The 21,475-nt window shown below is 58.1% G+C and overlaps 1 protein-coding gene and 1 pseudogene across 1 annotated transcript in view; both read right to left on the bottom strand.

The window, feature by feature from the left end:
- Positions 1-16,577, bottom strand: part of LOC130021671 (CAP-Gly domain-containing linker protein 1-like) — a 47,059-nt pseudogene extending 30,482 nt beyond the window's left edge.
- Positions 16,578-16,606: 29 nt separating this feature from the next.
- Positions 16,607-21,475, bottom strand: part of LOC130021670 (vacuolar protein sorting-associated protein 33A-like) — a gene marked incomplete at its 5' end in the record, with an annotated part of 38,420 nt that continues 33,551 nt past the window's right edge. The window contains 1 exon segment of the mRNA XM_056112424.1: positions 16,607-16,675. Within this exon segment, the coding sequence (XP_055968399.1) occupies positions 16,607-16,675 (69 nt within the window).

Raw genomic sequence — 21,475 nt, 5'->3', positions numbered from 1 at the left:
GGGTGTGTGCATGGCTGTGGACACACGTGTTTACACATGTTCTCGAGCATACACAGATAGACTATGATGCTGCGTTGCTGGGCCCATGCTGCCCCGGCAAGGACGATAGGACGATTCCCTTGGAAACCTCCCGCAGGGTTCTGAATGGCTCCTTCAGGGCTCAGTCTCGGGTCCTGACGGGACCCCGTCAGTACTGTCTCAATGGAAAGGCCCAGTTCATCAAGGTCCAGCTCCGGAGTGATGGGACAGTGGGGAGGGCGTTTGCCTTGCACGTGGCTGACCCAGGTTCAATCCCCCGAATCCCATGTAGTCCCCCAAGCTCCGCCAGGAGTAATTCCTGAGTGCAGAGCTAGGAGTAACCTCTGAGCATCACCAGGTGTGACCCAAAAAGCCAAAAAAGAAAACAAAAACAAAAACAACCAGATACTTTAGGTGTTTTGCTTTGTATGTGCCCAACCCAGGTTCAATACCCAGCATTCCACGTGGTCCCATGAGGGCCACCAGGTGAAGGTCTCAGCACAGCTGAATACTAAAAAGCCCAAGACACAAACAAACACGCACACACACACACACAAATCCTAAAAAGAAAACCAGAAAACACACTTTGATCCAGTGCAGGAAGGTGTCTGGAAGGTTCCAGAAAACCGGACTTACCAGCGCATGTCTCTCACCCCCTCCCCTTGCTGTGAGCCCCCAGTGTTCCCGGCTGGCAGGGGAGACAGAGCCGAGGGGGCAGGGGGCACGGGAGAGGAGCCTGAGGCGCTGCTGAGGGGAGGAAGGAGCCCAGCACTCCGGGAGCATCGCTGGCCACTCACTGATCAGGCAGAGGCGGAGGACACAGAGGGGACAGAGCAGCGCACCAACCTTTGCTGCCCCAATGGGGGCTCGCACAGCCCCTGGGGCTTTCTAGCTGACACGCTCGTGAGCCTCAGAGGCGATAGGGCTGAGCTCGCCTGAGGAGGCTTCGCTTTGCCCTCAGCAAGGTGAAGATCAGCGTCCGACTGGTACTCAACAAACTCCGAAGCTCTTTCTCCAAAGCCTCCTTCACTCGGCCGGCTTCGTTCAAGTTCTCCTGAAGACTACGAAGCGCTAGCTCCTTCCCCTGCAGCTCCTCGGCCAGGCTATCGGCCTACCAGAGTCACAAGGATGGAGTGAATGGACCAAGGGGAAGGGGAACAGAAACAGGAAGGGGAAAACAAAACAGAAAACACGTATGAGAAGCCCATGACCCAACACAACCCCAAAGAACAGAGGCGTGAGGTGAGCGTGATTGCCTGAAGCTCTCGAAGCCAAGGCCTTGGCGCCATCAGTTCTGGTGATGACTGTCTAGTGGTTACTGAAAACGGCTCAAACAGAGGCGTTTTCTAGACCTTAATTTGGAGCGACCAGAAAATAAGAAAGCCTATGAGAAAGACTGACTTTCCAGGGGTGGGGAGATGGCACAAAGGGCTGGAGTACACACCAGGCCCGAGTTGGAACTGCAGCACCACTGGGCGAGCCTGAGATCGGTCCACAAGCTGAAAAGACCCACTACTGCTGGGCGGGAGGACCCCAGAGCCGAGAGCATGGCTTGGCGAGGAAGAAGGACGTAAGCAAGGGAGGAGGGAGGCTAAGGATACGAAGGAGGGAGGGAGGAAACAGGGAAGAAAGGGAAAGGGAGGGGAAGGAGGGAAGAACAGGTTATCTTTTTTTTTTTTTTGGCCCACTCGAGCTAATAGATGAACAATGGGAGGACAGTGACAATGACAGCGACCCTATGGGATCCTGGAGATCGAACTCACGTAGGCCGTGTGCAAGGCAAATGCCCTTCCCACTGTACTATCACTCTGGCACCCAAGATTTACTTTCTTGTAGTTTCTTGTCTGGACTTTAAAAGTTTGAGGGGTTTCAATATGAAATTTAAATCGAAGAACCTCTAATCCACTAGACAGCAGTCACCAGACCTTGACGTTTGTTACATCTTGATGCGAACAAGTGGGTCAACTATCCCCTGCTGTGTCCTAGGAATTGATTCCGTTTGTTTCTGGAATGCCAGCTAAGGAGCCCTGAGTCCTGAGAGGAACTCCCGGGGGTCTCTGGGTCCTTCTCTTATGTCTGTCAGTCCTGTCTACAAATCCCACAGCCCTTCCAACTTGGCCAACAGAGAAGTTTCTTCAACAAAGCGCACAGCGCCAGGGGGGTGGGTGGGGGGTGGCTGGGAGGGCGCGTCTCTGCCACCACAATCCTATAGGAGGAAAAGGGCATTTCTCGGGGCTCCTTGGTGAGAACTGCAGCTTCCTCGGCTTGGCCCAGATCTCACTGTCTTGTCCTTCCCCAGGGTCAGGGCTACCATGAGAGTCCATGCCCGTGGCCAGCAGGAGGCCATGCTGGAAGGCGGACTTGGCTCAAGCACCCCTTAGAGGCTGAAAGGGCTGAAATCTCTGCAGGGCTGGGCTGGGGCTTGTGCTGCAGGCAGGGAGGGGTCGGCAATGAGAAATACCAAGATGGGCCACGTCACCAGCCCTGAGGGAGCTCAGAGGTTCAGAGGCATTGAGCACCAGCTGCAAACTGAGGCGCCTCGGGGAGAGGACAGCAAAGTTAGTCACACGAGCAGGTGGTCAGCAAGGTCAGGGAAAGACCCCTGCAGACAGCCTTGAGCCCAAGGGTCTGGGCGGAGTCGGCGAGTATGCAGGGGGCCCAAGGGGGGGGGGGCAGAGGTTTGCTTTGGGGGCTCCTATCTTGTTTTCTCACTAGCCTTGTGAAGAGTTCTCAGTTTCAGAAAGACCCCAGATGGGCCCAATTAGCCAGGGCCTAGGCTAGCACGGCATCCGGGTGCTGGGGACCAATGACCACCCCAGAATCATGCCGACACGTTCTCAGTCCCATCAGAGGGAACCGCACGGGAGACCTGTCAGCACCAAGCCGGAACACGGCGGCAAGTACACTGACACACAGCATGCAGGGAGCAAGCCTGGAAGTGGGCGAGGGTGCCCGGGTACCAACCTGCCGCTCTCGGCCCGCTTTGCATTCTCTAACTCCTGAATCTGCCGCTCAACCACCTGGAGCTGCTGCCTGAGTTTCTCCATTCCCAATTTACCTTCGGAACTGGCCTTCCAGAGCCCATCGAACTGCAAGAGCTTCTGCTGGGTGGCCTCCAGCTGCGCCGTGGCGTCGGCCAGGGCCTGGGCTTGCTGACTACACATGGCCCGCAACCCCTCCAGGTGCTTTACCTTCGTCTCCGCCTCCTGCAGCTTGTTCAGGGCGTCCTCCATCTCCACCAGGTGCTGGTCTTTGGTCTGGTCGAGCTTGGCCCGCCCGGCCTCCAGGCTGTTCTTCTGCTCCTGGGCCATCCTGACCAGCCGCGACCTGAGTGTCTGCAGCTCCAAGGCGTGTGCTGCACGCTCAGCCGCCAGCTGGGCCTTCAGGCTCTCTACCTCCTGCTGGGACTCGAACTGTAGCCTCTCCATCTGCTTCTTGAGCTCGGCCAGCTCGGCCGCCTCGGCGCCCCCGCCCCGGCTCACGGCCGCCTTCGGCTCGCCCATGGCCTGTTGGTGCGGGGCGATGGCCGTCTCCAGCTTGGACTTCCACAGGGCGATCACGTCCGCGTTCTCCTTGTTGGCATGGTCCAGCTTGGTCCTCAGCCACTCGCTCTCCTTGGTGAGCTTCTCGGAGGCCGCCTGCAGGGCCTTCACCTCCTTCTGGTGGGAAAACAAAATTTCCATGAACTTAAAACAGGAAGGAAAAGAAGCAGAAACAGAAATTATTCTTTTGCAAACTAACTGTTTGCTTCTTCTTGTTTTAAGGAATACCTTCAAAAAACTGGGGTTCTAAAGGATTTGATTTGTGCTGCTCGACTGAAAATCAAAGCTGAGGCAAACTCGTAGACCCAACTGTCAGAACAAGAGAAAAACGCTCATCAACAGCAGCCTCCAGCCCCAAGGAGCAGAGGAGCCTCAGCCGGGCCCTGCCAGGTGCATGATCCTAGGTATCCCTGTCTGATTCGGAGTCTCCAGCAGAAGTGGTCCTGGCGGGGGTCGGCCAGGCCACCCCGCATCCTTGCCTGCACCCTGCAAGCCTCTGGGACCTGCCCGGGCTTTACCTCCAGGTCGCCTTTGGTGATGGACTCCTCTTCGACTCGGAACTGGAGGTCCTCCACTTTCCTGTGGGGGAGAGGGAGAGTTGTGAGGGGCCCACTGCTGCCCCCCATGAGGGCCACCATCCTGTAGATGAGCGCCCGACCCAGCCCCCGGCTCCACACACAGGAGGGCTGAGAGAGTCAGCGAGGGCCAGATCGAGAGTACAGCGGGCAGGGCGTTTGTCTTGCACGTGGCCGACCCGGGTTCAATTCCCAGCATCCCATTATGGTCCCTTGGGCAATGCCAGGAGTAATTCCTGAGTGCCGAGGCAGGAGTAACCCCAGAGCATCGCTGGGTTGACCCAAAAAGAATAAAAAGAAAGTCGGTGAGTCCCCTCGGCTGCGAGCACTGGGTGGGACCCGCAGGCTACAGGAGGAAGCTCTTTCGAGCCAACACCAGGCACAGTGTCATATCAGCCTTATCTGCCTCGCAGCTAACAGAGGTGGTTAAAGACTGACCCGGGGCACATACTAGTTCCTGTCAGCCAGCTCCTGTCCCCACATCGGGACAACAACAGAGCCCCTGGGGGAGAAGCAGCAAATGACTCGGGGCTGGGGGGGCAGGACGGGCTCCCAGGGGACGTGGAGTGTTCGGCATGTGCAGCTGAGGAGCTGAGCCGGGCACTGGCAGTGCCCCTGGACAACACACTGCCAGAAGACCATCTGAGAAGGCGGTCTTGGCGGGCATCCCGTGTCCGTCTCTCTGCAGCCAGGCCTGAGGCCCGCGTCCATCTGTCTGCAGCCTGGCCTGAGCCCTGCCTGTCTGCTGCCGTGCCCCATGGGTGCTGCGGGTTTCCTCCCGCCCAGGACTTAACCCCAGGGACTCCCACAGGGCCCCACTGGGATACGACAGTTCCCAGCCACCCAGCACAGGCCTCTGGAATACCAGGCCACGTGGACACAGCAGTGAGGGCCGGGGGTGCCTGGGCTCCAGTGAGCTTCCCCCATTCCCCCCGGTGAGGCCACGCTCAGGACTGGGCACCCGGTGGTTTCTGGTCCTCACAGCCCTGGAAGGCCGGGGGCGCCCCGCCCGAGGCAGTTCCCCAGCTTGGGGCACGGCCTCACCTCTTCTCCTCCTCCAGCTGGTTCAGCAGCTCCACCTTCTCCCGGTCGCTCGCTTCCAGCATGGCCCGCTGCTTGTCCATCTTAGCCCCTAGCTCCAGGACGTGCTGTGGAGGCAACTGCGCGTGAGTGTCCTCGCCCGCCCCCGACAGCCCTCTGTGGGCTGGCACCGCCACCTGCCACCACGGCACACTGAACGCATCTCCCACCTAAGCTGCAGCATTTCTGGAAGGCCGGAAGGGAACCACACCACGAAAGCACCAGCAGGGACAACTTGGCGCTCCTGGAACCCCCACGGGGTGAGGATAAGGGGTATGTGATAAAACCACGCGCCGGATGCCACCGCAATGACGGCAGACGGGGACCCACGGCCTCTCCCTGCACTGCCTGCACCAAGGTCGCGCCCAGCATTTGCCGCAAGCGTCTCTTGGGCCCGGCAATGTCGTCTGCACAGACGTCACCTGGTCGTGCCCGTCCCGGCCAGGGCCAGCTCCTGATCTATCACCCCCTCATGGCTCGTGGCCTTGGCCACCTCCACCCTCTCCAGGTCCCGCTGGGCCAGCAGCTGGTGAATGTGCTGCTGCTTCTCCTTCAGTGCCTCTTGGAGGGCGGTGGTGCTGGAGATCTTGCAGGCATAGTGAGAGGAGGTTTCTGGCAACTGCAAAGGAAAAAGAGACGTGAAGGGGGTGGGGGTGGCGGATGCGGGCATGCACACGGCTATCCTCAGCAAAGCAGATGGAGTAGCGCTGCATCCGTGCATATGGGCCAGCGACTCTTAGCAGAAGCGTCTTGAAACCTTCCCAAAGATCCTTGGACAGGACCTGAGCTCCACTGACGGGCTTCGTGGGAATCCAGAGACTCTTCTGGAGAGCCGGAGGCAGCCCCCTCCACAGCCTGCTCTGGCCTGAGCTTCCTTAAGGCTGAGCCCTTGGCATGAGCTTGAGGCCGGCTCCAGCATCTTCAGCCTTGCAGGTCCGTCTGGGTCTCCCAGGGCAGCCTGGCCCTTCTCTCTTCCTCTTCCTTCCAGCTCACCTCGCTCTCCCCAGCACCCGCCCCAGGCCTGAATAGCACTAACCAGAGACTCTTGTTTCTGGGAATGGCCCCGTGCCCCTGAGGGTCACTAGGTGTGACCCCATAAAAGACCCCTGTGCCATCTGCCTTCGAAAGTGGGGGATGAGAGGCTAGAATGGTAAAGTTGCGGGGAAGGCGCTGGCCTTGCACGCCGCTGACCCGAAATGGATCCCAGGTACCCACCCCATAGGGTCCCGAGCCCACCAGCAGTGACTCCTGAGTGCAGAGCCCGGAGGAAGTCCTGAGCATTGCTGGGGTGTGGCCCAAAATCCAGGGAAAAAAGGAACAAGTGGTGGGTGAGCATTGTGAGGGCTCACGCCCAGCGAGCAGGACAGCAAGGGCAGCTCAGGGGAAGACCAAGCACAAAGGAAAGGAGAGAAGAGACAAAGACAGTGAGGAGGGGAGGGGAGTGGGCTGGAGGGCCGCGGGGACTGGGGGTCCTGTCCGTTCTGTCCTGGGCTCGTGGTCACTCATGGTCGCTCTACAGACCCAGTTTCCTTGCGGCACAACGGCCCCTGCAGGCGGGGACACAGCGGGACCTGGTCTTCATTCTTCAGGCACACGGTGGCGGGGGCTGGGGTGGGGGTGGCCGAGGACGTCCGCTCCTTCTGCCCGGCCACGCCTGACCCATCGCCCTGGTCTTGCCGCTTCCCTGCATCATCTGAGCTGCTGCCAATTGCCTGCTGACTGACGGGCCCAGCAGGGCCCAGGCTGTCCACTGCTGCTTTGCCTGCTGGGAGCTCTCGAGCTACCTGGTTCTGTCCGGGGAGCAGCTCATCCTTGCCTCTGCGTAAGGATCTGGCTGTGACTTCCCAATACACTTAAAGTATATTGGTCAGATTAAAAGCCCGGCAAGCTACCGAGAGTATTCGATATGCCAGACACAGTAACAATAAAGTTTCCAATGGAGACGTTACTGGGCCCACTCGAGCAAATCGACGATCAACAGGAGGGCCTTTACTTACTTTACTTACTAAATGCTCTCCCCAGGGCCAAAGAGTCTATTGTGGGGTGGGGGGGGTGGGGGAAGGTACTTTCAGAGGTTCAAGATCCAGCAACATCAGGAGTGACACCCCCCCCCTGCAGAGAGCCAGGAATAAGCCCTGAGCACCCCTGAGTGTGGCCCCAAAACCAAATAATAAATAAATAAAATTTCTAGGAGCACACGAGCTCTCGGGCCCAGCCATGTGCAGTGCTGCAGTCAACTCTGATTTCAAGGGGTGGCTGGGAAGAACTTGACAGCTTTGGGGGTCTCCACCAAGACCTGGGCTCAAACCCCCTCCACCGGGAGCAGCCCCCAAGCACCACGCCTGGAGTCCCTGAGCACTGCCAGGTGAGCCCCAAAACCAAAGAGCAAAAATAAAAACTAGGAAAGGCGGGCGGCGGTGTTCCCTGAGCCTCCTGGCCTGAGTGGTGGGGCACGCATGCGCTTCCTGGGCCTGAGACAGCTCCCTGAGGAAACCAGCCCGGGAGCGAACAGCTTCTTTCAGCCAACCGTGGAGACGAACGAGACTGTGAGTTCAGGCGCCGGAGCAGAGAGAAAGCAGCACCCCTGGCATGGGGGGAGGCGGGCGCTGAGGGGCTGGGCAAGGTGGGGGCCACGAACTGAACTCAGGATGTTGATGCCAAAGCCTCTGCCATATGCGTGGTGTGTGAGGCCCCAGGCTCCATGCCAGCAAGGCCAGACCCTCTGTGGGAGCCTGGTACCTCAGAGAGCAACTCAGCCAACAAGCGAACCGAGAGGCTCCCACAGGGCACGCACGGACCTGTGTGCATGTATGTATGCATGCACGTACGTTCCTCTGGGCATGTGTACACACACCTGTGTGCACACGCGCATTGTGTCTATGCAGGTACGTGCCTGTGTGTATACACCCATAAGCCTGTGTATATACGGTATGCACTACGTGTACATGTATGAGTCGCTTTGTGTGTGTGAACGCTTGTGTGTGCATGTATGGAATTACATTGTCGAGGTATACTTCCATGAAGTCACACAGAATCATTCTATATTCCTGTCATATGTGCTAACGGTGACGTGCAGTGTAGGAGTGAGCTCCACCCTGCATAAAGATATGCAAGGCAGGGGCCAAAGGGCTGGAGAGCGAAGCCCCAGCGCTGCCCAGGCTCAATCCCAGAGGCCCGCCAGGAATAATCCCGAGCACAGAAGCGAGAGAAAGCCCTGGGCTCTGCCAGGTGTGACCCCAGAACAGAACAAAACAAGACAGCGGGGGGAGGCTGGAGATACGGCTTAGGCGTGGGGCTCTTGCTCGGATGTGGGAGGCCCCGGCTCAACCCCAGCACTGCAAACGGCCCCTTGAAGCACTGCAGGGTGTGGCCCACAGTCAAGCAGAAAAACAAAACCAAATTCCACAAATGGGCTGGCTCGCAAGGGAAGGAGAGGGGTTTCTGAGTCTGCTCCCCTCCTGAATGGCGAGGCGAGGGGAAGGAGGAGTCGGACATGAGGATGGAGGCAGGGCAGGGAAACCTGGTGGTGGTCGAGCAAGACAGGACTGGCCCCAGGCCTGTGCCCACGGCGCGTGGCCTCCTGGCTCCCGTTCCCATGTCATCTGTTTTGTATCTTCCGTTGCACACACACTCACTCCCTCCTCTTCCGCATCGAGGGTCAATGCACGGAGCAGAGGAGGTGGCAGGAAGCGCAGCCCCCAGCAAAGCCAGCCACCTGGGACACGTCTCCATCGTGGGCCCGTTTCCCTGTGGACAATATCTCAGGACACCCTTGCACATTCGGACACACTTTAGTGTTTAGGACTCAGAGAGACGTGAGGGGAGAAGCCACGAGGCCCCAGCTTTGACTTGCGGCCCCGCAATGGACAGAAGTCGAGGCCCCTCTGCATGTCGACAGGGGTGCAGAGGGACAGGAGGGAGCAGGGAGGGACGGAGAGAGCAAACAAGCAACGCCAAGCACCAAGCGTTCCCCAGAGTCTCTGGGTCCCGCTCTGACCCTCCGAAGCCCCCTTCAGCTCCCCCACTTCATCCCTAAGGCGGCATGAGCCCTGAGCACCCGAGGAAAGGCCCATCCCTGCTCCTGTCACCGGTGGTGGCTGGGAAGCCACTCGGCTGCCCCCCCGGAGCTGCTCAGCCCACCCAGTCCTGCTCCGCCTCTCACCCCTGGGGCCGTGGGAGTCTGTGGGGGCGTGAGCACCGCGCGGGGTAGGGGGAGCTTCTTACTAGTCCCACGCGGCTGAGCCTGCTGCTCACGGATGAGGCCACGGAGCTCACGGAGCTGAGCGAGGAGGCCGACGGGCGGCGCTTCAGACTGGCGGGGGTGGTGGCCATCACATGCCTCATGGGGGCCGCCTTGGCCTTGGCCGGCGTCGTGGAGGGGAAGCCGATCTTGGTGACTTTGTGAATGGGAGCAAACAAGCCGTACTTGGGCTGAACTGGAAGTACCTGCGACAACGAGGAGGGGGGGACAAAAGACCCCTTTGGCAAGAGAGACAGGCGCCGACCGAGGCGTCCACTGAGTCCCACAGTCTCACACGCCCACAGACTAACACGCTCCCACAGCCCCACACTCCCACACACTTACACCCCAACAAACACTCCCACATTTCCACAGCACCACACTCACACACACTCACTCCGCAACAAACATCATACCCTCACACAGCCCCCCCACACACACTCTCACCCAACAAACACACACTCACACCCCAACCAACACAAACTCACACTCATACCCCAACCAACACTCCCACACACTCACACCCCAACCAACACACATTCACATCCGAACAAACACTCCCACACTCACCCCAAGAAACACACACACTCACAACCCAACCAACATTCCCACACTCTCACATTCCTACCCCAACAAACACACACACCACAACAAAGACTCCCACATTTCTACAGCCCCACACTCACACACACTCACTCCCCAACAAACATCATACCCTCACACAGCCCCCCCACACACACTCTCACCCAACAAACACACACTCACACCCCAACCAACACAAACTCACACTCATACCCCAACCAACACTCCCACACACTCACACCCCAACAAACACATACTCACACCCCAACACACACTCACATCCCAACAAACACTCCCACACTCACCCCAAGAAACACACACACTCACAACCCAACTAACATTCCCACACTCTCACACTCCCACCCCAACAAACACACACACCACAACAAAGACTCCCACATTTCTACAGCCCCACACTCACACATACTCACTCCCCAACAAACATCATACCCTCCCACAGCCCCACACTCACAAACACTCTCACCCAACAAACACACACTCACACGCCCAACCAAAACTCCCACTCACACCCCAACCAACACACACTCACACTTACACCCCAACCAACACTCTCACACACACCCCAACAAGTACACACTCAGCCCCCAACCAACACTCCCAAACTCTCACACTCCCACCCCAAAAAACACACACTCACACCCCAACAAACACTCCCACACTCACCCCAAGGAGCACACACACTCACAACCCAACCAACATTCCCACACTCTCACACTCCCACCCCAACAAACACACACACCACAACAAACACTCCCACATTTCCACAGTCCCACACTCACACACACTCACACCCCAACCAACACTCCCACATTCCCAATGTCCCACACTCACAAACACACCCCCTAAAAAACACACTCACACTCACACCCCAACCAATACTCCCACAGTCCCACAGTCACACACTCATATACACACCCCTCATACATACATATTCACACCCCAACAAATACTCCCACATTTCCTCAGTCCCACACTCATACCCCAATAAAAATACACTCACACTCACACCCCAACCAACACTCACACACTCCCACAGCCCCAGTCACACACACGCACACCCCAACCAACACTTGCACGCTCTCAAACCAACAATGACACGCTCTCATTCCCTCACAAACATGCTCACACCCCCACCAACACTCACATGCTCATGCCCTCACCAACACTCTCACAGCCCCACACTCACACGCTCACATACACACACCCTCATACATACATATCCACACTCCGAAGCACACACATTCAAACATTCACACACACACACTCCCTCGCACGCCGCCCACCCCCACCGCGCAAACCAGGGGCGATTCCAAGCAGCCTCCCCAGCATCTGAAGGGCGACAGCAGGCCTGGGGGGTTCCTGCGGGCCGAGCACAGCTGCATGTGGGAGCCCCAGGCTGTCCCCACATCCCTGCAGGGTCCCCGAGTGCCACCGGAAGTGGCCCCGCCTAAGAACCAAGTGAAGTGGCCTGCAGTCCCCTCAGCGCCTCCCTGGCACCGTGCACTGCCCCATGCTGTCTGGAGGGGGGGGCAAGAGGACCCACATTGTTCCGGCCACGGCACCATCGTTCTTGCCCAGCGGCTTGTCCAGCTCCACGCCACACCAATCCCCCTTGGCGAAGTCCATATCCCCGAGGAAGCGCACCACACCGGCCTTCACGCCTCCCACCTGCCGGAGGGACGTGGGTCAGGCACCCTGGACTGCGCACAGTGCCCCCACCCCCGCAAAGGAACATTCTGGCTTCAGAGTAGGGATTTCCGGAAGAAACCCCAAAGGTCAAGGTGCCACTTCCCCCCCCCGCAACCCCTACAGCGTGAACAGATGCTCCTGCTCAGTATCCATGCAAGGCAGCAGCGTTCACACCCACTCGCTGACACCGGTGGCCTGTCTGACCATAACCCCGGGAATCTCTGACCCAGGCCAGCCACCTGGTGTGGCGAGGGGGTCGCTGCCCCGCGGGTGTGGGAGCAGTGCCGTGGCAATCCCACCGCTGAAGAACAATTAAGCCAGAAACCAGCTAAAGGAAAATGACTGTTCTCATATCTTAGCGGACTTCCATTTTCCAGTTCTCCTTCACTATGCCTTGGCTTCACGCTTGGCCCCTGGGACGCAGAGCAAAACAGAATCACAGCGTTGGACACTGACGGGAATGCTGACAAATAGGGCTGGAGCACTGGGGGAAGGGCACTTGCTCTGTGTGTGGCCACCTTGGGTTCAATCCTCAGCACCCAAGATGGTCCCCCTAGCCCGCCAAGAGTGATTCCTCAGTGCAAAGCCTGAGTGACCCCAAAACCAAAAAGTCAAAACAGAAAGGAGAGAGAGAGAGAGAGAGAGAGAGAGAGAGAGAGAGAGAGAGAGAGAAACCTCAACTAATAATGCCCGAGAGCGCAGTTTTCTTTTTTCGGGTCTGGGGTAGGACTGGGTTCACGTGCTAGGGGGTCACTCGCAGCACGAGGGGTAGCAGCGTCACCCAGGACTGTCTCTGCGAGTCCTGAAGTGCCATCTGCAAAGGCCCTGGCACAGCCTCCGTGGCCAGGCGTGGGCCCTGGGCACTGTGAGTGTGACAAGGAATAAAAGAACAAGAGACAGGTGGCTGGGGTGGCGGCCCTGGGCTGAGAAGAGGCTGCAAAGTTCCTGTCTCACAGCTGGTCATCGGCGAAGAATTTGGCACAGAACATTCCGTCCCCGACCTTGAAACAGCCTCCTCTAACAGCACAGCTGGAAGCCAGTCAATTCTCTCAAGACACTGACGTCATATCCTGGAAATATCATCTGCCCAAAACTGCTGCAAGCCTGTCTCCAGAACATTCTGTCAGAGCTCAGCTGGAGAGAAGGGAAGTGATCTCACAAGGTCAGGAGAACCACCGCACATCAGCCCGGAGAAGCTCTTCACGGTTGGACTCTGAGATGCCACAGGACGGACAGAGTGACCTCCCGCTCTGAGACACCATAAGACTGACCAGAGCGACTGACTGTCCCACTCTGCGACCCCTGCCTACTTGCGAGCACAGACGGGACTTGAGGTCAGAGCTGGGCATTTCCAGTGACCCCAATGAGGGTCCCTGAGTCTCCAAAGAGAACCAAAGTAGCACAAGCATGGGGGCAACCTGTCCACTGCCAGGGATGGGGAGTGCCAGGGGCAGGGGACCGCCTTCCACAGGCCTAAGTCTGAAACAGCTATGTCAGAGCCTTCGAAGGGCTCCTCGGAGATCAGTCCCGTAAACATCGGGGCCAGCTGGCGCAGAAACTAGACTTCCTGTGAGCAGGGAAGAATGGGGCAAAGGGCAGGAGGCCCTTTGGAGAGCCGGGAGGGCGCCAGCCCTGCATGGGAGCTTCGCCTCAGTGCCCCGAGGCCAGCCCCCACTCGCCACGGCCTCCTGACCACGGCTCCGTTAGGCCATGGAGCGCCAAGCAAACCTTCCTTGAATTAGGAAAAAGACCAAAGAAAGTGTTTGGGTTTTCTTTTTTACCCCTTCTTCTTTCAGAAAACAGCCATTATGCTGGTTGTGGTTCCCCCAAAAAAACCTCAAAAACTTTTTTTTGAAAGGCGTGCTCTAGCTGAGGTATGGAGCGATGGAACAGCACAGCAGGCAGGGCGTTGGCCTTGCACACACCTGCCCAGATGTGGTCCCTGAGCACAGGGCCAGGACTCAGCCCTGAGCACCACCACCAATAAATGAATAACTGATCAGAGTTATTCACCACAGAGCCAGTGGCGGTGTCCCCGCTCCCTTGTTCCAACGACATGGTGTCCCTGTGTCCGGGTGTGGACGGTTGTGAATGCAAGTTAAAAAAAAAAGTCTTTTTTCTTCTTTGGGTCTTTGGCTCACACCTGGCGATGCTCAGGGGTGACTCCTGGTTCTGCACTCAGGAATCATTCCTGTGATGCTTGGGGGACCCTATCGGATACCGGGGAACCCAGGTTTGCTGAGTGCAAGGAAAACGCCCTCTCTGCTGTACTAGTGCTCCAGCCCCCCAGTCTTTAAACCGTGAGTCTCCTCCAGCTCCAATTCCCTCCCCGTGTTACTCTTTGGCCATCCCCGAACCCCGACCGTGACCCTCCAGGACTCTCCGAGGGCCACCCTGCGCCTGCAGGTGGGTCACCTCACTGCTCTCCTCTCCGGCCTCCACAGCTCGGACACTGGCCTGGTGGTGGCCATCCCTCTGGTCCCCGGGAAGCCACTGGCTCCGGGCCAGCCCCCAGTCTGTCCAGAGCCGCCCGCCTCAGACGTCCCCGAGGGGACTTTTCCCGGCCGCTTCCCACGGGTTCTGAAAGCGTTAGTGAGTGCTTCTGCTGCGGGAGAACAGTTGTCTACAGCCAAGCGCCTCTGCTTTGGGGACCTGTGCAGAGGAATGGGCTTGGGGTGGACTGAGGATGCCACGTGCAGGGACCTGGTGACCCCCACCAGAAACTCATCTCATGGGGGTGCCCCTTCACCCCCACCTTCCAGTAGCTGCTCAGAGAAACACAAGAGCAGGTGCTGTGTCTGAAGATCGAGCAACCAAGACAGCAAAACATACTCCTGAGAATGTTCCGGAGACGGGTCCCGACCCGTGGCCTACTCAGGGTCCATCCCTGACACCCCAGATGGTCCACTGAGCCCTACCAGGAGTGATCCCTGAGTTCACCACCAGGAGGAAGCACGGCCAGGTGTGGCCCAAACACCAAACCACACACGTTTGGAGAGACGGCTCAGGGCTTGCGCACAGCCGGGCACGGAATGGCCCAGAGCGGCTCGGGGTGAGCCCTGTGACGCCCCAAACATAAACATCACAAACCAGAGAAATGGAACCGATTTCCAAATTTGTTCGTTGGTTTGTTTTCTGAGTCACAGTCAGAGTGCTCAGGGCTTACTTCTGACTTGGTGCTCAGGGATCACTACGGGATGTGCTTGGGAGACTGTACATGGGACCAAGACGTAAACCCCGGGTCAGAGGCGTGCAAAGCACGCGGCCTCCCCACGGCATGACCCCTCCACCCTGTTTTGGCTAAACTGGTAAAACTGGCAGCATCCCCGCACGCATCCATCACGCTGGAAACTGCAGGACCAGGCGTCCTGGCTGCTCGTCCTTCCACCCAAACCGCGAGTCTGCAAAAACTGATGGACCAGACAGGTGAATGGACACCCACCCGCGACCGCTGCCCTCGGCACTCACCAGCACCTGGTCCCCGAGCTTCAGCTCCTGCTCCCCGTTCTTGAGGGAGCCAGCCTCCGAGAGGTTGGAGATGGACTCGCTGGCCATCCTGGTCAGGTTGCTGATGTGAGGGGTGGCCGGTGCCTCCTTTGTGGAGGGCTGGGGCGCCTTCGGGGCGGCGGCAGGGGCCGGGGAGGCCAACAGGGGCGGTGTGACCCGGGAAGCAGGAGCTGGCTGCAGGCCGTTGGTCTCATCGTCGGCCTGCAAGCTCCTGCTCAGCTTGGACGGCCGGGTGAAGATGCCCTTCAGCGGCTCGCACTGGAAGTAGCGCACACCCGCCACCGAGCCGTCGTTCTTGCCGATGGGCTCGTCCAAGACGATCCTGGCCCACTGACCAGGGGCAAACTGGGTCTCCCCGAGGAACTGGATGAATCCAGGCATGTTCCCCTTCACCCAGACTCATTCCCCGACCTGGAAGTTGTCCACAAACTCCTCCTGCATCTCCGAGGAGGGGACGCTGGGGGTTTTCTCCCCAGGCACGAACTTCTCAACGGGAGCAGCCGCTGGAACAGCAGAAAGGGTCAGAAGGGTCAGAATGGTCAGGAAGGGCCTATCCAGGTCCAGTTAAAGTGTGGTGGGGGGGGAGGGACACCCAGCAGTGCTTGGGGCTTCTCCCAGCCAATGCCGGGGGCTGCTTGTGGCGAAGCCTGGCCGGGCCCGCCGTGAAGGGGATGTGCCTACCTACTGCAGCATCCCAGGCCACAGTCATATTTGGGCAGCTGAGGGGAAATCTTTGGACACACCCCGTGATGCTAGGGACCAAGCCAGGCGAAAGCTCCAACCCAGTGTCTTATTTCTGCTGTGTCCACTGGCCCATCTTCTTTTCCTTTTAGGGGGGAGCACCCCAGCCAGTCCTCAGGGGCCTATTTCTGGCTCTGCGCTCAGGGTCACTCATGTGAGGTTGAGGCTGGAGAGTCCCATGGGGTGCCGGTTGCCCTCCCCACTGTACTGTGGCTACGGCCGGCAATGAGGCCCTTTAGTCCAGGTGAGTCCACCTCCCTCAGCCTGTCCCCAAGCCCGAGCGGGGGGGCTAGCAGTTAGGAGGGAGCGTGTTGGTCGCCTCAGCTGACACCAGTTGCCGTGACACTAAAGTCACAGAACGTGACACTCGTGTGTGAGAGCTGTCCCCAGAGCCATGAACGTGCCTACAGCTCAGGGAGCCCTTCCCGGGCTAAGGACTCGGGAGGGGGTTCCCGGGTGGGAATGAGTCTCCCCTGGCCCGGGCTGAGCGCACTTACCGGCCGAGGGCGCCTTCAGGGCCCAGCTCCCATGCTTGAGGATCTTGGTGGCGGCCTTCAGCCTGCTGGGCCTCAGCAGACTCATGGTCAGGTGGTCAGACGCTGCCGCGGCCACTACCGGGCCCTGACCATTGAGCCCACTGTGGGACCTTCTGAGGCGCACTCGTTCTCAGGGATAAATCTCTGAAGAGCAGAGGAGAGAGTCTGTCTCAGGGGAGCAACCACGGCAGCTTCCGGAGCCCAGAGAGCTGCCAGTCTGACACTCGCCACCCCGAGTGCGACTCCCAGCCTCCCGCACAGCCCCCTGAGCCCACCAAGTGTCATTCCTGCGCAAAAACTCAATCCCAAACAGACAAGCAAACAATTGCAGATTCGGGGCCAGAGGGCAGAGGGGACAGGTACTTGCCCTGCGGGCAGCTGACCCTCACGCCCTCCCTGGCATCACACCCACCCCCAAACACATTCAGGAGCCAGAAATCGTCCCTGAGCACTGCGTGTGTCACTGACCACCTCCCCGTCCAGACACTGACTAGCTGGGAGGCGACTCAGCAGTGATCACTGGACTTGTGTGTGAGTGTGTGCGTATGTGTGTGTGAGAGAGGCCCGGGGTTACACACAGAAGCTAAGGCAAGCAACACACACACTTTTTTCTATGGGCTGAGAACTGCCAGGGGAAAGGGCCCAGCAAGACTGCGCCAAAGGGGGGCTGGAGAGTGATAGCACAGTGGGTAGGGCATTTGCCTTGCACGCGGCCGACCCAGGTTCGATTCCCAGCATCCCATATGGTCCCCTGAGCACTTCCAGGACTGATTCCCGAGTGCAGACCCAGGAGTAAATCCTGTGCATCACCAGGTGTGACCCAGAGAGAAAAAAAAATTGCGCCAAAGGGGAGCGAAGGAGGTTTTGGCGTTTCCTTCGTTCCCTGTGACGCTGCCCAAGTTTGATAACCACAAGCCAGTATTAACTCCATTTCTTAACCCACAGAACTGAGGCAGACATGTGGATGGGGGAAGTGTAGCCATGGCCATGGAACTCCGAGGAAGTCAACAAAAGCTTTATGGCCACCAAAAGACCACCTGAGGGCACGGGACCCAAGGTCTGGTCAAAATTAACCCACATTAGGAGGCCCAGAGCAGGCTGGACCCCCCGAGGGAATAGGAACAAAGGCTAGGAAAGGAATTTCTAAGAGGACCTTGGACCACTCAACTCTACCCCCTTGGCAACCACCCTAGCAACGGACTCTAGGTAGCTAGAAACTCCCACCAGGGGCAGCCTGGGGAAAACCCGAGATTAGCCACCTTGAACCAAGGGAGGGCGCTCATGTGTGCCCGAGCCCAGGGACTGCTCTTGCCTACAAGGTCGGTCATGTCACGGGCTTCTCCCCTCCTGAGGTGTGGACTTTCTCGGACCGAACGCAACCTAGCAACCTAACGTGTTCAGTGGCTTTCTGTGCCTCTGGAGAAGCCGCACTCTCTCTCGAGCCTGTTACTCCCTCCCTCATTTCCCCTTCCTAAAAGCCTCCAAATAAAATGTTCCTGCTTCAAGCTCATCTCCTGAAATGCTTTTCTGCGAGAAGGACAAAGGCCCGGGGACCTGAGGAGGTCGAGAATCGACTCCCTTTCCCTGAAAAGGGCAACCCCTCACTCCGGCCCGAGACCCCGGGAAGGCCTAGTGGGCGTCGTGTGGCTGGTAGGGCTCGTCGCGCTCATCAGTGCCAGCGCTCCAACCAGTCCCGGGGGAGTGACATCTTCTCCTCTGCTTCTCATCAGCCCCCCATGAGGGCCCACTAACTTCAGAGTCATTCCATATTTAATAGAAAAGTCCGCAGGGGGCAGAGAGGCAGGACAGTGGGGAGGGCACTTGCCTTCTATCCAGTTGTCCTGGGCTCGATCTCCATCAGCACAGGGACGTTATCCGGCCAGGGTGACCCCTGGGCACAGCCAGGTATGGCCACCCCACCCCACCCCCCAAAAATATATATATAACTACTAAAAAAACTTAAACAAACTAAAGATTAAAAACTATCATACACTAAAGAACTGTTAGAGAAAAAAGCCGCCCGCACGTGGGCAAAAAGCCCAAAGACTCAGATTCACCTGTGTCACACTGCACTCGCAGCTTAGAGAACTGAGCTCTGACAAACAGGCTCGTGCCAGTCTCCTGCAGAGACTGAAAATGGCACTTGGAGTCTAGAACGTTCCAAGGTAGAATGAGAATTCAGCAAGGAGGAGGGCATCATGGGCCCTTCTTAAAGAGGCAGGCGCCACCCTTCGTGACGCCAGGGTCCGGCTGAGGCTCCGGAGGGCTGCCCTGCAGATGCCAGCACTAGCTGGCCAATGTGCCTCTGGTCCCTGCGGGGCCCAGTTCTGGACCCCTGGGCCCTGAGAAAGTGGTTTCAGAAAACGTTTGACAAATGTTTGGCAGTTACAGATCTCCAGCTGAGGTCATTCGGCATCCCCCGAGTGGGACCTGGACCCAGTGACCGTGCCCAGGGCCCTCCTCAGGAGCCGGGCCATAAAATCTGTGGATGGGAGGGGGGACGAGGGGCAGGGCGACAGGGCAGAGGCCCTGAGCCCGACCCTGACAGCCCTGCTCTCTGTGACCCCAGTGCTGTGAGCAACACCTGCCGCACCGTGGCCAGGGAGTGGCCCGGCCCACTAAGGCCTGAGAGCTGTACAGAGGCATATGGCCTGGCCTGCTCCGATTGGGAGCACAAGCTGAATGAGTGCGGGTCCCCTCGAGGATGAGTGAGCAGGAACGGGGGAGTGGTGGGGAGTAGGGGAGGGCGGAGTGACCTAACCTAGGGGCTGAGGGCCGACTCTGATGCAGTCATCGGGGCTCATCCTGGCAGGACCTGGCGGGGGGGGGGGTGACGTACAGGGTGGGGTGGGGTCAGCCACAGGCAAGGCAGGCTCCTTGGCCCTGGGCTACCCTTCTGGGCAAGGATACCTATTTTCTTTCTTTCCTTTTGTTTTTTGGGACACCCGGCAGTGCTCAGGGTTACTCCTGGGTCTGAACTCGGGAATCACTCCTGGCGGTGCTCAGGGGACCTATGGGGTGAGCCATGCACCAGGCAAGCGCCAAGTCTTGATGCCAAGGTACCCACGAAACACAGTGTGCAACAAGGGACTCTACAGAGAACGTCAGGGCCAGCAAACGCTACGAGGAAGTCAATCAATTCTGAAAAAACACAAAAAGATGCAAAAGGAGGGGCTGAAGTGAGAGCACAGTGGGGAGGGGTTTGCCTTGCTCTCGGCTGACCAAGATTCGATCACCAGTCCTGAGCACTGCCAGGAGTAATTCCTGAGCATCACTGAGTGCGACCCAAAAAGCCAAAAAAAAGAAAAAAACAGCGCGAAAGAAAATGTGTTTGAGCTTCACGCCCTACTGAGCGGCTCTCCGGCACGGCCACGGCCCCAGAAGCACAAGGACTTAACACAGAGAACCAGCAGCTTGGAGCAGAAAAGCAAATGGACTATGTGTTAAACCGCGCCATCATGACTGACCGGAGGGGAAAGGGTGTTGCCCCCTTCGCCCTCTCCTCTCTGGAAAGAAAGGTGGCGGCCGCACGGGAGCCTGGTGGACAGCAGGTTTGAGCCGGGGGTCGGGGGCGGCAAAAACCTCACAAGAAGGGGGGCGTTCTGGCCCGTCCTTCACGCCCTACCAAGGTCGCCAGTTGCCCCCCACGAGCGGCTCTCCGGCACGGCCACGACTCCAGAGCACAGAAACCAATCTCTTAATTATCTAACTTTTAATAGAAATACTTCCAGGGTTAATAAGTAAAATAGCAGATATCCAAACCCAGCTGTAGAAAGCAAATCATTTCACAATGCTTTTTCAGCATGTCTGATTTGGGGGGGGTTGTAAACTCTAAATAATAATGGTGCATCTTTTATCAAAACAATGAATCGAGTCAAAGTAGACAGAGTGTTAACTAGAACTCATCTGCCTCACAGGAATTGGGAGGGGTGGGAGGTGGGGTTCTATTGGGGTTCGCGGTTAAAAATAAGTATTGGTAAAGGGAAATGTGTTTGATATTTACACGACTGAGACCTAAACCTGAAAGCTCTGTAACTTTTCCCACAGTGATTCAATAAATAAATAAATTATTAAAAAAAAGAAAAAAAAGAAAATGTGTTTGAGCCTCACTGTCTCCCTGAGACTTGAGCACTCGGTGCCGTGTGTGAGCCCAGTAGAGTCTCCGGCCTGAACAAGCCCCGTCCCCCTCACCCCCATGCTCCTGTGTTTGGACCGTGACCCTAAATCCTGTGATGGGATCACGTGTGTCCATGACAAAGACGCTAGCAGGCTCATACCCTAGAACATCCCTGCTTCACACAGGCTTGGCACACAGGTCCTGGCCTGCTAGCGACCGGCAGTGATTCGGCAGGAAGCAGACGTGTGAGCCTGAACGTGGGTCAAGTCCGTTCCTTCAGCTTGGAGGGGAGGAATGTCCGAGAGGGGGTTTTGAGCACTGCCTCACAAGCATGAGGTCCTGGGTCCAAGCCCCTGGGGTCACACGTGTACCTGGTACAAAGCCGGCACCAACCAGGCAGCTCTGCTGTCCCAGCACCACGCAGGAAGGGGGGTGGCCCCAGGGGGAGGGCCACCGAGAGAGGAGGTGGACACCACAGAAAAGAGGAGGGAACACAGGGCAGGAGTTGAGGGCTGCAGGACCGGGAGCACTGGGTAGAGAGCAGCCCTGGGGAGCAGGAGGCCAGGAGGGCGCCCCTTGTCACTGGCCACTCGAGGCAGTCACACAAGCCGTGTGCAGACCCACGAGGCTGACAGGGCGCCAGGGACAGGGCAACCCCAGCAAGGATTTTTCTTTAAGTTTTGGGCCATGGGGCCAGAACTCTAGTACAGCGGGGAGGGCGTTTGCCTTGCACACAACTGACCCGGGTTCAATCCCGGCATCCCATAGGGACCCCAGAGCACTTCCAGGAGTAAGTCCTGAGTGCAGAGCCAGGAGTGACCCCGGAA

This window comes from Sorex fumeus, unplaced genomic scaffold (assembly GCF_029834395.1).
Source record: "Sorex fumeus unplaced genomic scaffold, SorFum_2.1 ptg000018l, whole genome shotgun sequence".
In the NCBI taxonomy this organism is placed as follows: Eukaryota; Metazoa; Chordata; class Mammalia; order Eulipotyphla; family Soricidae; genus Sorex; species Sorex fumeus.
The sequence above is the reverse complement of the archived record's forward strand: the minus strand, read 5'-3'. Positions and strand labels throughout refer to the sequence as shown.